We start from the raw sequence: 17,165 nt of genomic DNA, 5'->3' as shown, positions 1-17,165 counted from the left end.
AAGAGATGCCTGGAAGAAACTCTGAAACAAAGTGGAGCCACACACCAAAACAAAGTTTGCATAAATCATATCAAAATATAAACAAGACAAAGCAACTAAAAACCATTTTAAAACATAATCATATCAGCGCCAGAATAGCGGACTAATTAACTAAACGCCACAACAATCCTCAACAGGAACACAAAATGCGACATTCACATTTTTGTATTAGAATAATAATTAAATAGCTCCCCAGCCCCTTACATTAAAACGTTTTTTTATGCATTTTTTTTCAAATTTTTATTATATTTAGTGGACAATAAATATTGTTCAATCAAATTTAGCTTAAGTTTTGCAAAAGTAAAAAGATTAGTCTTATCTCCCTCTTCTATGAATTAGAATCGTCCAACACATGTTGTACAAGTACATTAACATAAATTAGCCTAAGTGGTGAAAATACAGTTAGGCAGTTAACAAACTATTAATTTATCTGTTCGCTACTGGCGAGGCTAAGAAAGGATTGGAACTTGAAGGAGAAAACAAAGTGTCGACGTACGTCAACATCAACAGTGTCGAGTTTTCCCGGTCGTCAGTAAGATAGACTTAGTCGCTGCTACATTTCTAAGCGCAATTTTAAAGCTTGCTTGCAAAAGTTAAGGCTACATGGTAGTAGGCCATATCCAAAAGGCCGGAAAAAGTAAAGCCGACAAAGATAAAAAACATATCGCAAATTTTGTGTTACTACTTAGATTAACTCCGGACAACTATCAAAGAATGAAATCAAAAGCCGCGGCATCATCGCCCAGTCTGGCAAAACGCCACAGACAATGGCTGTTGCTATCCTTATGAGGTGAATAATTGAATCCATTTGACTAGAGTTGAGGGGAATGTCTTAAACAAAAGATAAATGTAATAGATTGAGATAATTGTGAGGTCAAGGGAACTCACTCTTCTGTATTAGTATTATATTTATATTGTTATCTTGAGTGATGTCCCTTGTGCATTGTACTTCCTTCCTCTTTCCTTCATGGCTGTAAATAAAGACTGTTAACAACCAATGTGGCTCCTCGTCAGTGACTACAATCTATCACAATAAACATGTAGGTGGCACTATTACCAATATTTTTTACGGAGAAATAGAAGAAATTAAATAAATTAGGCTGATCACCTGCATTGTCCGATATAGGTTATATGTTAAATACTGACAAGGTTAGAAATTATACTCAAGTTTCATACAATGCGGATTATTTTAAACAAGTTGTATGGGTACTACCTTCGTTTCATTGTGACAAAACTTATTTTAGGAAATACAATTGATATTAAACCCCAGTTTAACTTGTATAAATAGTAAACATATTTGATAACATGAAGTCTCATTTAATGAAATATATTGCTTCTGAATTAAATATAAAATCTGCATTGTTTACAGGGGGGAATGGGGAGGGGAAGGGGGGTCATCGCTATAATACTTAACTTCATCAAAATATATATTTTTAAAAATAAATAATAAACATTTATGTAATTGAAGTTTTTTTAAAAAGTCGGCTTTATGTTTATTCGGCTTTTTCGATGTGGGCCGTATAGTTTATCAGCCTTATGCCCGGTTGGCCTTTTTATGTCTACCTTTTAGATGTCAGTCTTTTTTCCTTTTGGTTTAATTTACAGTCGGTATTTAGTCCATATCGGCCTTTAGTCCAGATCCCTCAAGTTACGGTTTTACACTTATACACACACAAAATAACAAAATGTGTATATTCGATAAATGGAAGTATTGAAAGTCCAGATTTGTTAAAATCTCGCTTTCTATTTTTTGCACTATCTGTCGGTTCATGAGAAGAAATAAATTGATTAGCTGTTCTAAAACATTGTATAGTTTGATAACGATTGATTTAAATAAGGACAATTTAATTTAAAACATACAATAAAGCAATCTTATCAGCTTTAATTTAGTTTATAAAGTCTGTTTGTTTGTTTGTGAAATGTAACAAATCTTGTAATTCAACTTTGACCCACTTCTAATGATTTTGTTCAAAATTTCTATGTGTATTCGTCTCCAAAGACAGTCCAAGAATATGTAATTTTAAATCTAAGTAGGCATTAATTAAGACAACTAGTCTTTAAAATGTATTCGAAAGATTACTAAATTAAAAAAATAAAGAGGCGATAAAAAGGTTAAAAACTTGCGATTTGCTTTTTTAAATAAAAAGCTTTTGTCACAAAAATATATGAGATTTCATGAGCGACCAATGCTTTTATAATAGAAAGAAAGTTCTAATTTTCAGAGCATTTAAAAGCTATTGTTTTAAAGCTTTTTTATATTTGTTTTTTTCTCTCAATGTTGTGATCAAGAATATAAATTCACTTGTTTTTTTTTTAATTAAGATGACGTGATAGAAAATAAATGTTCGCTGAGCGGCTACCGGCGAATGGATGCGGACTATGGAGTTCTAACAACTCCAGTCAGCCAAAAAGAAAGACGGCCTTTAAATCGTCCCTGTCGGTGGTCCATCACTGGAGGTGGTCTGCTGGCTTTAACTATTCACTATTTAGGCGTTAAGACGTCGACATGCGAGCAGGTTTTGAAAATCAACTACACAGATTGTGGCTTACAGTTAGCTGTAACTAGAAGCTTTTGTAAACTTGAACATGCAACTTTTAAGTCTTGTGGAGAGGTTACGATAAGCAGTCGTGAAATGCGAGTGGAAGGGTCAATGGAGAGATTCATTATTTCTTACCATAGTAAGTGTCAAACATTGAAAACCATAGATAAATTAATTTTTTGAGTCAGAGAAAGTGAGATGTATCGTAATCCCATTACTTTAGATTGAGGCCTTAGATCTTTTCATATGTCACCAGGATATTTTGACAGAGCTTTACCCCAGCCACCAGAAAGACATTCATGTTCTGTACCATCAGCTGATGATGTAACACGGCCACCAGGGGTCATACATCGCGGATCACCAGAAGGTATTTTAAAACCCAAATCAGGAGAAAATGTAACTTTAATGCTTACAAATGATGGTAGTCTACATTAAAAATGTCTTCTTTTTCAGATAAATCTGTCAATTTGACAAAAAAGCTTAGTAAGTATCTTAATAATTTATTATATTTCCAAATGTTTATAATATTAGAGGTCAATGGAGGGGGTTAATTCCTACCAACTCATATAAGTCTGGATACATTCTGGAAGGTGGAAACTTTTGAACAGTTTCGACAAAAGACTTTTATTTTATCCACAGAGCTGCTCATTGTGTACGTTGTTTTTGGGGTAATCATCCTTGTTCTGCTCGTGGCTTTGATAGCAGTCATCATTAGGTCAGCTACCAACATTCAAGTAGTGGTGGTTTTACTCATTTAACAAAATAAAAACCAGATTCATCAAAACAACAACAACAATAGCATTGCACTCACCCGAACTACATAAACTATAAGCTAGCTCCAGCATAAGAAGATTGGTCTTGTATAAACACAGTGTTCTTATCCACAGCTACTGTAGACTCCCCAAGTCTGAAACGTGTGCCAAAGAAATATCTGAGACCACAGTTCTGTGGCGCAACACACCACTTGAAACATTTCAGACAAACAATTTTCTGGACGGGCCCATACTTTCCCACCAAACTTATACAACAAAGCACGGCACGCAACAAGTAAGGCTATGGTTATTATAATATTAACAAAACACAAAGGTTGTGGTCAACGGTTGATATTAATATAAAAAATAAATAGCTATAGCGATATATTACTTAGCACACTGTTTTGTATGCTCTCGGTGTCGGGAAAAGGCAATGACGTGAGGGGGGGGCGGGGAAGGGGGGGGGGCAAAGATCTCAGCCATATTGTAATACGGCTTTGATATGTGCGTAGAGGGGTGGGGGGGGGCAAAGATCTCAGCCATATTGTAATACGGCTTTGATATGTGCGTACCCCTAACCCTAACCCAAAGATCTCAGCCATATTGTAATACGGCTTTGATATGTGCGTACCCATAACCCTAACCCTAACTCAGCCATATTGTAATACGGCTTTGATATGTGCGTACCCCTGACCCTAACCCTAAGATCTCAGCCATATTGTAATACGGCTTTGATATGTGCGTACCCATAACCCTAACCCTAACTCAGCCATATTGTAATACGGCTTTGATATGTGCGTACCCCTAACCCTAACCTCTTCTGGGACATAGGCCGCTGACAAGAGCTTTCTGTCCCAAGATGTATCCAATCTTCTTGGTGTCTTCCTTTAAGTTATGTCTCAAGGTCTTTCTTGGTCTTTCTTGGTCTTTCTTGGTCTTTCTTGGTCTGCCTCTATTCCTTTTGCCCTGTGGATTCCAGGTGAGGGCCTGTCTTGCTATGTCGGATATAGGCTTCCTGAGTGTGTGAGCCCTCTATTTCTATTTTCTCTGGAGGATCTCTTCTCTTCTAGCAGTTGGTTTTAATCCAAGGGTTAAATCTCCAGAACCCCAAATACTTTTTAGTTAGTTCAAAACTGCTCTTGCCTTGCCCGTCCTTATTTTTATGTCTGCTTCTATCCCGCCCTGATTATCAACAATACTTCCAAGGCACGTGAATCTATCCACTTCTACTATGTCTTCGTCTGCCACTGTTATATGGGTGCTGCTTGGTGCATTGACTTGGAGAACTTTACTTTTCTTCTCTGTGGATGTTCAACCCAGGCATCTAAAAAAAATTAGCAACACTGTTGGTTTTATCTTGCAATTGCTGATGTGTGTGAGAAAGAAGGACCATGCCGTCAACAAACTACAGGCCATCCAGCTAGTTCCGTGGTGTCCACTGTATACCATTTCGTATTTTCTCTGTTGACATTTTCATAATCCAGTCAATAGCCAGCAGGAACAGGAATGGTAAAAGTAGGCAACCCTGCCTGACTCCAGTCCATGCAGGTAAGGCCTCCTTAGTCTTCTGGCCATACACTACTCTACATTTCAGACCATCATATGAAGTAATTACAATGTTGACTATTTTCTGTGGCACCCCATAGTGCCTCCACAATTTCCACATTGACTTTCTATCCAGGCTTTAAAGGCCTTCTCGTAAGCTTTGAAATTGATGCAGAAAGAATCCCATGATGGTGCGCAGGGTATTACATTTGGTCTATGCACGATCTTTTCTTCCTATAGCCCACCTGCTGATCTCGAAACTGGGTGTGTACCACTGCCTTCATCCTGTTAAATAATATTCTGTTGAAGACTTTGCCAGGGATTGACTAAACTGTTATCCCTCTGTAGTTAGAGCATGAACTAAGATCTTTCTTTTGAAGTTTTATGAGTAGTCCCTCCTACCACTCCTCTGGTATTTGTTCATCTTCCCACATTTAATTGAAGAGTGTATGTAGTAGTGCGGTGCTAGTTTCGATATCTGCTGTCAGTGCTTCTGATGGTATACCATCTATTCCTAACCCTAACCCTAACCCTAACCCTAGGGTTAGCCCATCTCTTCCTCTGTCCTTCCGCATCAGATATTACCTTTCCATCTTTGATCTTCACTGGCCTCTGTGGCACATTGAACTTCCAAGATATCTTCTTAATTGTATTTAAAGGTCCCTAATATTCTTATGGTAAAGTGCTTCTACTGCTTTATCTGCCAGCAATTCTATAAAATTCAGTTAGTCTTTCCTTAATATTTCTTGATGTTTTTGTTTGTTTCAGTATATTCTTCCAGGGCTTTTAATTTAGCAGCCCGTGTACGACTGTTGATTATGTTGCATTCTTCTTCTTTCTTTCCTCAATCATTTTCAGAGTGTCTGCTGAAACCCATTCCTTATTTCGGTATGGACAGGTCCTGGTCGTTATTGATTCTGTCGACCTCAGTTTTAATTCTCTTTATTTGAAGTTCTGCTTTACGGGCTTCTTCTAATCATCGGTTCAGTTAGGTTAGAGCATGTTGTTTGTGTGAAAGTAGGCAGAAATAATCTGCTAAATCAACATCTTCCAGCGTTTGCACTGAATTCCTGTGTCATTGTTTGTAGTCTTCTGCATGATCTAGTATATTTCCATCAAGAACATCATTGGCGGGAGCATGCATTCCTTTCATAATACTGATTTTTTAAATTATTTTTTAACTGTGAATGGATTTATCAGTTCCTGTAAAGTGCAGTCCTTATATAGTTTGTGTGTGTGTATATACTATTATGTCTCAATAGCTTCCAGATAACAACTCTATTCACACTAACATATGCCTTTTCGAAGTCTACAAAAATCATGTATACGAGAAATTGTCATTCTATGGACTCAACAATGATACATAGCGAAGTAATGTAGTTGGTGCATGACCTTTCTTGTCAAAAACCTGTTTATTGTCGTCCGAATGATTTTAATGTTCTTGCTTGGTTCTGGTTACTTCATAATCTTTGTATGTTTCTTTGCCCTGCTGCAGTTTCTGCCTCCACAGTCATCTATTGGATGAACTGTCGTGTGTGCTTTTCTGCACTTGTCTTCACTATGCGATTTTGTTGTTTATTTTCTCATCGTCATTCGTTCACCTATCTTTTATCTTGGCTCATGTCTCGTGATGCATTATTTTTGTTTACTTTTCTTCTTCCAAATTAGTCGGTGCACGCTGACATCCAAAGTTTCTGTATTCCTAGTCATTGGTGCTCTACTGTTTTTTTCTACCAGACTAGAAAGTGTTTCATACCTTTTATTTTTACCACGCAGTTAAACTCATTGTTTACTGTTGGGCTTTTTAACTTTCTGATGTTAAACTTAAATAAACCGGGAGTGATCTCCCCTAAACTTTCTTGAATATTCTTATATAACACTACGGGGGATGATAACTCGGGATATAGACATGATTTTTAATCCATTTTTTAATTACTTAAACTTTTAAAAGTAGAATAGAATCTCGTAGAAAAAAGAATTGCGCACCAAGTGAACGCCAAATAATCTGTGTATAATAGTGCGGAATATTATTAGCACTTTATAAATTTTTTTAGAAATCGGAAATAGCGTAAATTACTACTTCCGGTCAACGGAAATTACTCAAAATTTGACAGAACGCAGAAAATTAGATCTTTTACTTACGTGTGAAATTTCAATTATCGATCTAAAACAGTACTCAAGTTATCGGCTTTCGAAAAATAAATTGAAAGTTGAATAAGTTCCACTTCCGGTTAACAGAAATCGCTGATAAAATAATACAGAACGACAAATTTGATATAATAGTTATATATGAAATTTCATCACCCTCGCTGTAACGGTACTCAAGTTATCGTGTTCACAGACACACATACACACACACATACACACACATAGACAAGATTGCAAAACTATGTTTTTCCGACTCAGGGAGTTGTAAAATGTCGAGATTTGTAAAAATCTTGGGTTGTTTTTGTTGTTTTTTTTGCACGATTACACGACTTTTTCTATACTTCGTATACGAGAAAGTAAAAAAAGGAAATTACATTTGATTTTCAATGCAATTCATTGAGTATAAAATATTTCATCGCGTTCTCTCTGAATTAGAATTGTGCCCAGTTCTCCCTTGCTGCCTAGTTTTTGTGAAACTGTCGTTTAATATTGGAGACGATAGGTGATGGAGGGGGTGGATGGGACGAAAAGTGGGTGGGTGGGGTGGCGTAGGGTTGAGAGGCTTGAGGATCTCTTACAGGAATAGATAGTATAATGCCTAAGGTTAGGGTTAGGGTTAGATAGTATAATGCCTAGTATGGGTGAAATACATGTTTATTTTTGTTATGTGCCACATAACCTTTGAATAAAAAATATTGACTTCTTATCCACAGATGGTATCACATGTTCACAGTGATGCCATATATGAGAATGAAGAATTGGACCACAATGATGCCATATACCAGAATGAAGAATTGGGCCACAGAATGAGCAACCCTATAGACATGCCAGATTTCTTGTGTGTTAAAAAAGACACCGATTTCAATGATTTGTTAAACACTTTACAAGCATGCTCAATTTATGATGAATTAAGCAATCAAACACAAGAGTTGTATGAAATGCCAGGTGTCAGTTATAATAAATCTCAAGAAAACGAAGGGTCCAACAACATCTACGAATGCATCGATCGAGACAACTTTAGAAAGACCAATATCAAGATGGCAGCACCTGTCTCAGGTCAAGAGAAGCACAAAGTTGATGGCTACCATTATAGTGTCAATAATGACGAGTATGCCATTGTGCAGAAATACAGAAAAAAGTTGCCTGACCATATAAGTAATGGATTTCAGTCAAATACATTAGAACATAACAGCTCAATGGCTTTAGGTCATTACGAAAAATTAGCAGATTCCAAGAGATAGCTAAGGAGAAATCAACAAATCCCACGAGACGGTTTAATAATAACGAGCCGGCCCGCGGCATAACATACGCCGCTATTTAGTTGTTTCTAATTTTCAATAATTCATAATTTGTGAATTCGACAGTACCAACGCTGACACTGAAAATATTTCTTTAAAACACTATAATATATAACCCCCCCCCCCCCTTCCTTCCCTCCCCCCCTCCTCCTCCCCCCCCCTACGTTTAAAATCGTTGGCTCTGCTTGTAAACATTTAGAGTGAACACAGCTCACTAAAACCATGTAGGGGTGGGGAGGTAGGGAGAGCGTTAGCAGCTTGTTTTCTAACGGCTCGAAGAAGAGAATTATATATATAGATTAACAGACTCCATGAAATGGCTTGACAAAAAGTTAGCGAATTCCATGAGATTAACTAGCATATTTACTTAAATGGTTTCGCGAAAGATTAGCAGATCCCATGACACGACAACGATAATTTAGCAGGTTTCAAGAAATAAGTTCCAATAAATTCTTCTAATTTATAGTTAAATAAATAGCATTTCATCTGTTGTACTGATTTTGGCATGGCAACCATAATCTCAGCAAACTTGCCGAAAAAATAAACAGCTGTTTTAGCTTTTAGTGTCTACCTCCCACTTTTAAAGGCTAGTTTTGAAAAGGTTTAATGTCAGCTTGTGAGATGACAGGCGATCACTAATCTTTGGATACTTTCCAAACAACAGTCCTGCGCCGCATTCACAACGACGAGTATTCAATCTGTTATGTACTCAAAGTAACCGAAAAACATTTACTAATTTTTAAACTGCAACAGGCTTTGTTATATTAGAAATAGTGTTAAGTTTAGCATTGGTTAGTACTAGTACAGCTATTAAGTACAGGGTAACTTTTTTTTTCGCAAAACATTAGAATAGTTAGGCAGAATGCCTTATATATATAATTAAATGAAAGTATGTTTGTGCATTTCTCTGTATTTTATGCATTACTACATTTCACCGGATCGCTACGAAACAGGAAAGTTGTTGAAAATTTTCCAAAGAAGGCTTAGGGTTCTGTGATTTGAAAATTTTCCAAAGAAGGCTTAGGGTTCTGTGATTTGAAAATTTTCCAAAGAAGGCTTAGGGTTCTGTCATTTGAAAATTTTCCAAAGAAGGCTTAGGGTTCTGTGATTTGAAAATTTTCCAAAGAAGGCTTAGGGTTAGGGTTATGGTAAGGGTTAGGGTTAGGGTTAGGCTTAGGGCTCTGTGATTTGAAAATTTCAATTTTGGAGCTCAGTGTTCACCAGTCTCTATCTACTAACAACTGGGATCCGTTAACTGGACGTCATGCACAGGAGTCAATAGCCGGCGCTCGGGTGGTCGTGTGACTCGGTTCGTTCCGGCCTGCTTCATGAGCACTATGGTGCCTACATTCGTTTTAGATAGCGCCATACAGTAGGGCAGAAATTTGACCAGACCATGGTGCTTAAGCTCTTTACATCTTGCTATTTTTTTCGCATAGACCTTAATAATAATAATTTATTCGGTCGTACAGTAAATTTGTCGGTCAGCCTCTACGCGTTCGCATAGGTGTGAAAAAGGACAGTAAATGACCATCTTTTTTTTATATCAGCCTATACATTTTTCAAAATTTCTTCTCGACGACTCCCCCCCCCCCATTTATATTTCATCAGGTTTTTCATATGTGAAAATTGTCCTTCAGACGCTTCGAACTCGAAAGTCCGTTAAATCTGTATACGGACTGCGCCATTGGGCTTTGTTATAAGATAAATAAACAACTTTTTTCAAGATCGGTGCGTTTTGTTTTGGTGTATATTTCAGTAACATTTTAATCATATTCTATTGTATTACAACGTTTTAGCAAAAAGAATTGTGCACCAAAATGAACATAACAATATTGTTGTGAACGCACGGACATGCTTTACGGGTGATCCGATGCGTAGCGCAACATATAAGACAAACAACCGCAAGGGTTAGGGTTATCTAACACAGTCTATTCTAAACACAAAACACACAAGCTAATAAAACTATGATATAGTGGCTAAAAACTAGTATAGACCTAACCTTGGAGATCTGGACGAAACTAAGGCCATCACACACGTTTTCATACACCTTATACACCCTTTCATAAACTGGTACCAACCGGACTATTACAACTCACCGCACGTGAACTGAACAAGGACGAACGGGATAGGGTACCAAGTACAAACAACATTCACCCCCATTCATCCCCTTCACTCGTTCACTACAAATATGAATATAATAGCGCGGAAAAAATTAGTACTTTTGATAGTAAATTATTAAAAACTGAATCATCAAATTAAGTCAGATTCATTGGTTGCTCGTCAGTTTCCACCAATGATAGAAGGACAAAGACAAACGGGGAGCAAGTTAAATAAAAGCTTGTCATAAAAACAGGATATGACTTTTCACCCGTATTGACCTACCAGCAGAATTTTGACTAGAAGAGGAATAGTTTAACGAAAAAATATTAATGCTTATTATTCCCGGAAACATTTTAGTCTTAAAATATATTTAGTTTATAGTCTGAAGTTAAAGGGAATAAACGCACACGTATATTAGCTTTTGGCAAAGGTAGACATGATCCACGAGGCGTCTTGCAGTTGTAATGAACCTAATGAAATGTATGTCAAGAAGTAAGTTTTCCAATCTGCAATAGAATCTGCTCGCATAGGCATAAAATTTCACAGAAAAAAATCATTAACAACCATCTTGACAACCAGTAACCGGTCGTCAGCCTCCTGATCCTGATTTTGGCCGATAGCTACATGTTGTTTTACTAACTGGCTGACCAAGTTACAAATTTAAGAAAAGAATCGGTGTAATAGATTGAAACACTGACGACAGAAACCATGCTGTTTGTATATAGATCTTTAATCAGCCACCATCAGCTAACATGACGGAAACAGGAAGAGGAAGTGAGATGACAATAACATATATATTAACAAGGGACATCACTCAAAATAACATTATAAATATAAGACTAATACAAGAAGAGTGAGTTCCCTTGACTTCACAATTCTCAATATATTACATCCCTTTACCCTTAGTAAACAACAACACAGCTCTCAACAGAACAAATTATTGTATCTTAAAATCACTAAATATATTGTAACATGCCTTATATGATTTGAATCATTTGGTAGATTACACCCTTACAAACAAATGCACAAAATGCCACAACATAATTAAGATACAAAACAATGATGTCAAAGTCCTTTTGACCTTTAAAATCATAGGTCTAACTTATCTGGGACTTTGATTGTCCTGTTTGACCTTCTCAGTGGCTTTTGATTTGGTGACTCAAGATTCTGACCATCTGGATTCTCTAGCTCAGGAAGTCTAGGATCCAAATCATTAATTCCAGAATTTATATTTTCTGACTCTAGACTACGTGGTTCACTCATATCAACAGAACTTGGTTGTGGAACAAACTGAGTTGGTGTGAACTGTTCAGATTTGGTGGGATTGACAGATTCACACTTATTATCTGCACAAGTTATTTTTAACTGGTCTGCATGTCTACGGACAATAAGTCCATTATTTGTTTTTACTTTATAAGACACAGGTCATGTACATTGAACAATTTGACCTGGCATCCATTTTTCCCCTCTCCCATAATTTCTCAGATACACATTATCATTAACACCAAATTCTCTTTCAATGGATGTTTTGTCATGATTTAATTTTTGTGTATGTTGATGTTGGGAAACAGAACTTTGAACAGTTGGATGTAGTAGGTCAAGGTGAGTTTTAATTTTCCTACCACATAGCAATTCGCATGGTGCAACACCTGTTGTTATATGAGTTTTGCGGTATTTGGCTAAGAACCTGTTTACTCTTTCATGGTCACATTTAGCTTCATCTGTTTGGTATTTACTTTTGATTTCCAAATACCTAGAAGTTTCAGAAGTATTTGGCTTGTTAATTAATTTTTCAGGTTTATCCTGGGATGTTTTTTTCTGAAATAATGGAACTATTTTTGAAGTGGCATCTGAAAATATTATGCTATTATTCAGATCCTTAACTGACATAGATTTCTTTGATTGATCAATTTTCTCAGGTAATCTGATAGTGCTTTTTGGTAACCAAAAATACTGTTTAAAAGTAATATCCTGGACCATATCAATTTGCAACTGTGATCCAGTATTTGAAGTGGGTGTATTAAATGGCAAAAATCTTTTTTCTTTTGATGTTACCCTTTTAGTTTCTGTAAGTGCTAATGATGTTAGCAAAGTTGTTTGATGATCACATTCCTTCTTATTTAATGTATTCTCTTTTAAAGCATTTGAAATTGCCATACCACCATAATCATTTATCAAGTTTCAAATACTTTGTTTAGGCATCTCTGACTGATGATGGACTGCATCTTCTCCATCTTCTAGACTTAACTCCATTTTTCTTATTTTATATGGCCTTAAGTCATCATTCACAGACTCTTCAGGCCAACCATTCTTACAGTACTCATCTTTTTGTGTTTCTCTTTTAAAATCATTCACATTTATATTGGAGTTATCCATGATAGTGAAAAGAACAAATACATCTTCTGGTACACAACTAAGGCTTTGGTTTTTTAAAGGTAAATGACTAAGACTATCTGCACTATTCTCAGATCCAGGTTTGTATTTCAATTCATAATTGTATGCGGCTAGTGTGATAGCCTATCTTTGAATCCTTGGTGAGGCATGCTCAGGCAGGGGTTTGTTTTCCCCAAATAAACCTAGCAATGGTTTATGATCTGTAAAGATGGTGGACTCCCTACCAAACAGAAACTTATGAAATTTCTTAACACCAAAAATGATGCCTAAGCCTTCCCTATCTAGCTGAGAGTAATTTTTCTCAGCCTGGTTCAAAGATTCACTGGCAAAAGCAATGGGTCTGTCACCATTTTCATCTATGTGTGATAAAACTGCTCCTACACCATCTGGTGAAGCATCACATGTTAAGATAAGTCTTTTCCCTGGGTCATAGTGAGTTAGTAAGGTGTCAGACGACAAAACTTCTTTTGCTGCATTAAAAGCAGCATCTTGTTGTTTACCCCAGTGCCAAGTTGCATTTTTCTGCAGCAGCTTGTACAGTGGTGATAGTTTACCAGACAGATTCCCTATGAACTTCGCATAGTAATTTATCAAGCCCAAAAAAGCTGTTAGTTGTTGGGTATTTTCAGGTTTGGGTGCTTCTTTAATGGCTTTTGTTTTCTCAGGTTGAGGTCTGAGACCTTGTTTGCTCAAAATATAACCAAGAAAACTAATATCTGTCAGCATGAATTGACATTTATCTTTGTTTATCTTTAAACCTTTTTCACCAACTATTTTCAAGACTTTATCAAGTGTTTTAAGATGTTCAGTGTCATTCTTACCAGTTATGTACACATTGTCAAATTAAACACAAACATTTGGAATGTCCTTAAAAATACTGTCCATGACAGCTTGGAAGATTCCAGGGCTAGATGATATACCAAACATAGTCTTTCGTATTGGTAGAGTCCCTTATGTGTGTTTATTGTCGTATAGACTTTTGAATCTGGATGCAGTTCTAGTTGAGTGTAAGCATGACTAAAGTCTAATTCAGTGAATTGGTCTCCTCCTGCCAAATTCAAAGAAATTTCTTCAATGTTAGGAATAGGGTACCTATTTAGCTCTATTTGCTTATTCAGTGTAGCTTTATAGTCTCCACAAATTCTTACAGAACCATCCTTCTTTAACACTGGCACAATGGGCGTTGCCCAATCAGAATAGTCTACCTTCTTTATGATACCATTAGATTCCAATCTACTTAGCTCATTTTCAATTTTATCCCTCATTGCATAAGGTGGAACTCTAGCTTTGCAGTATCTTGGATTTGTGTCTTTAATGCTTATCTTCACTGTCCTATCATTTAGTAATCCTGAACTACCAAAGACACCTTCATTTTCAGATATAACTTTATCTATTGAAGTAAAACTAGATTCTCTTGCATTGTTCACTGAAAATATACTCTCCCAGTTTAACTTAAGATCAACTAACCAGTTCCTACCTAGTAATAGTGGTCCATTTCCTTCAACCACAAGAAGAGGAAGTTTAACACTTTGACCATTATAACTTACATGAACCATACACTCTCCTATCACCGGAACATTGTCACCTGTGTATGTTGTTAGGCACTTGTGACATGGTTGTAGAGGCACTGATCCTCCTGTGACAGCGTCAAAGTCCTTCTTTGTGATGACTGTTAGAGATGCTCCAGTGTCAAGTTGGAAGATGATGCTCTTACCGTTGATATAAACTGGTACATTGATGGGAGCATGATTTTTTTATTTCACAGAGAACAGGTTGAAATCCGGCTGCGAATCAGTTTGAGCATTTTCTCTGGCAGAGTGGTTCATTGGTTGGGTTAGGTTGTCTTGGTGAGAGTTAACATAGTGCTGCCTTTGGTTGCGGTACTGTCTTGACTGGCTAGATTTAGCAACAGACGAAGACTTTGCAAAGCAGGCCTTGGCAATGTGACCTTGCTTACTGCACTTATAACAAGTTGCTGACTTGAACTTGCATCTATGAGATGCATGGGGACCGTTGCATCGATGACATTTTTGATAATTATTACTAGATTTAGATCTAGGATTTGAACGTGCAGGCTGTTTAGCATAAGTTGAAATGCTCTGATGGGGTTGGTGTTTGTTGACTAACCTGCTGTCTACTGCATGGATCCCTGAGGGCGTTAGAGATCTCGCCGCATCGGATGACTGCTGGAATGAAGTTGCAAATTGTATTGCTTTTTCCAATGTGAGATCTGACTCGAGAAGCAACTTTCTTTGAACATCAGGGCTGTTTACACCTGTCACAAACTTTTCACAAAGCCTGTCAGACAGCGTGTCTCCGAATTCACAGAATCTACTTAAATGACGTAAAGCAGCAACATATTCTGATATTGATTCGTTTGGTTGACGAATCCTACCGTCAAATCTGGCTCTACACAGGAACTTTGATGGTGCGGGCGCATGGTGGTCTGTTAGCAGTTTGCTCAGCTCGTTAAAGCTCTTGGTAGTTAGACTAGCTGGTGCGCATAAGTCCTTTAGTAGCCTAAATTGTTGAGGCCCTATGACTGTTAACAAAACAGCTCTCTTTTTGGCTTCTATCGTCACGTCGTTAGCTTCAAGGTAAAAGCTTAACCTATCTAGATAATCATGAATGGTTTCATCATTCGAATCAAATTCTTTTATTTGGCCATACAGCGCCATTATCCTAGAAATACTTAGCTCTAGCAAGCTTCTTTTTAAGTAAGCATATGCTCTTTTTAGTGGATTGATTTATCCTCGTCGCCAGTTGTAATAGATTGAAACACTGACGACAGAAACCATGCTGTTTGTATATAGATCTTTAATCAGCCACCATCAGCTAACATGACGGAAACAGGAAGAGGAAGTGAGATGACAATAACATATATATTAACAAGGGACATCACTCAAAATAACATTATAAATATAAGACTAATACAAGAAGAGTGAGTTCCCTTGACTTCACAATTCTCAATATATTACAATCGGGTATTCGCATAATGTTGATATTAGCCGTTTCCCAAATGGACCCACCGGATACAACTTTGAACGATTTCTAAATGCCAACCGCAATACAAAATGTATTTCACATCGTCAACTCTGGGAGACCCCATCATCGATACGATGGTAAATAATTTATAAAATGCAAATCTAGTAAAAAAATAATTAAAGTCCTGTTTGCTTTTCTTCTGTATGAGGATTAAAGGGAGGGTGGGGCTGAGACGAAAGCCGCTAGGGGCCACTGATTTTTAGGGGCTGTCAAATTTGCTCTTACAAACGATAGTAAAACCATTTTTTTAAATTAACTTTTTTCTGTTCGTTAATTAAGTTATTGTTTGAATGTTTAAAGTATTTACCAAAAGGTTGCAAAATAAAGTCGCCAGGACAGGGACGCTCTCTAAAAGTGATAGACATTTTTTAAAAATGTGGTAAAAACATGGGTTGTTCAACACATTGCAGAAAATACAAACTGAATCTGATTCAATCATGTTTTACTCCGACCCAAATGTTTATGACGGATCCGTCTAATCGGTTACACAAATATGACCAGCTAGTGACAAGCTGAGCTCTACAATGACATGGCTAGGTCTATCCATTATAACATAATATCTATACATGTTATGAGACAACTCACAATCAACGTAGGACATTACAAATGTTACATGAGAACTGATCTCCTATTGCTAGCAGTCAGACAGGCAGGACTATAAGCTACTTTAACCTAACATATTAGAAAAATGTATAGGCCTACAGGTCTGGCTGTCTGCGCCGTTCGAAAATATTATGTTTTCAAAAGGTAAGACGTGGTTTGTTAAAAATAATAAGAATTAAACTTAAACCCATACCTGTACGCCTTTTTGAAGTTCAAGGGCATATTGAGGTTCATATTGAAGTTACAAGGGCATATTGGGGTTCATGTAACCTCCTGTTAGACGATACACATTTATAGAGATCTCATACCATAATAAAACTTGTGTCGCTGAACTGAAATTAAATTGCTTTTGATTGACATTGCTGGTAGTCTAAAAACATGACCAGTGAGCAAGAATGCGTGTGTAAAGAGAAGTGATGAAACACAAAAATGCAGAGGCGTCGCGAGAAGGGGGGGGGGGTGCGGACCGCATCGGGTGACACCATTTAGATGGTGACACCATGGTGAAAATTGCAAAATATATGTGAGCGGGTGAATGGATTATTTTGTATTATTTTATTTGTTGCGAATCTGGGAGTGCATGGTGGTCCAATGGGGAACGGCCACGGGGTCCCCTTCCGTCCGAAGCGGTCGAGAATGGATGAAGGGAGGTTTCTGTGTGTCAGGGCCTGGACCATCCTAGACATCATAAGTCGGCG

At 37.1% G+C, this 17,165-nt stretch overlaps 1 protein-coding gene across 1 annotated transcript; it reads left to right on the top strand.

Annotated features, from left to right (window-relative positions):
• Window positions 1-2,365: 2,365 nt before the first annotated feature.
• LOC131942052 (uncharacterized) lies at window positions 2,366-8,413 on the top strand. The gene is made up of 6 exons (XM_059301739.1): window positions 2,366-2,718; window positions 2,836-2,946; window positions 3,033-3,062; window positions 3,219-3,294; window positions 3,467-3,626; window positions 7,738-8,413. Exons 1-6 carry the CDS (start codon window positions 2,406-2,408, stop codon window positions 8,263-8,265), a joined length of 1,218 nt encoding a protein of 405 aa, XP_059157722.1. The 5' UTR covers window positions 2,366-2,405; the 3' UTR covers window positions 8,266-8,413.
• The last annotated feature ends 8,752 nt before the right edge of the window (window positions 8,414-17,165 follow it).

This window comes from Physella acuta, unplaced genomic scaffold, assembly GCF_028476545.2.
Source record: "Physella acuta isolate Inbredline_101_S28 unplaced genomic scaffold, ASM2847654v3 ptg000385l, whole genome shotgun sequence".
Classification (NCBI taxonomy): Eukaryota; Metazoa; Mollusca; class Gastropoda; family Physidae; genus Physella; species Physella acuta.
Note: the sequence above shows the minus strand (reverse complement) of the source record. Positions and strands in the feature narration are given on the sequence as shown.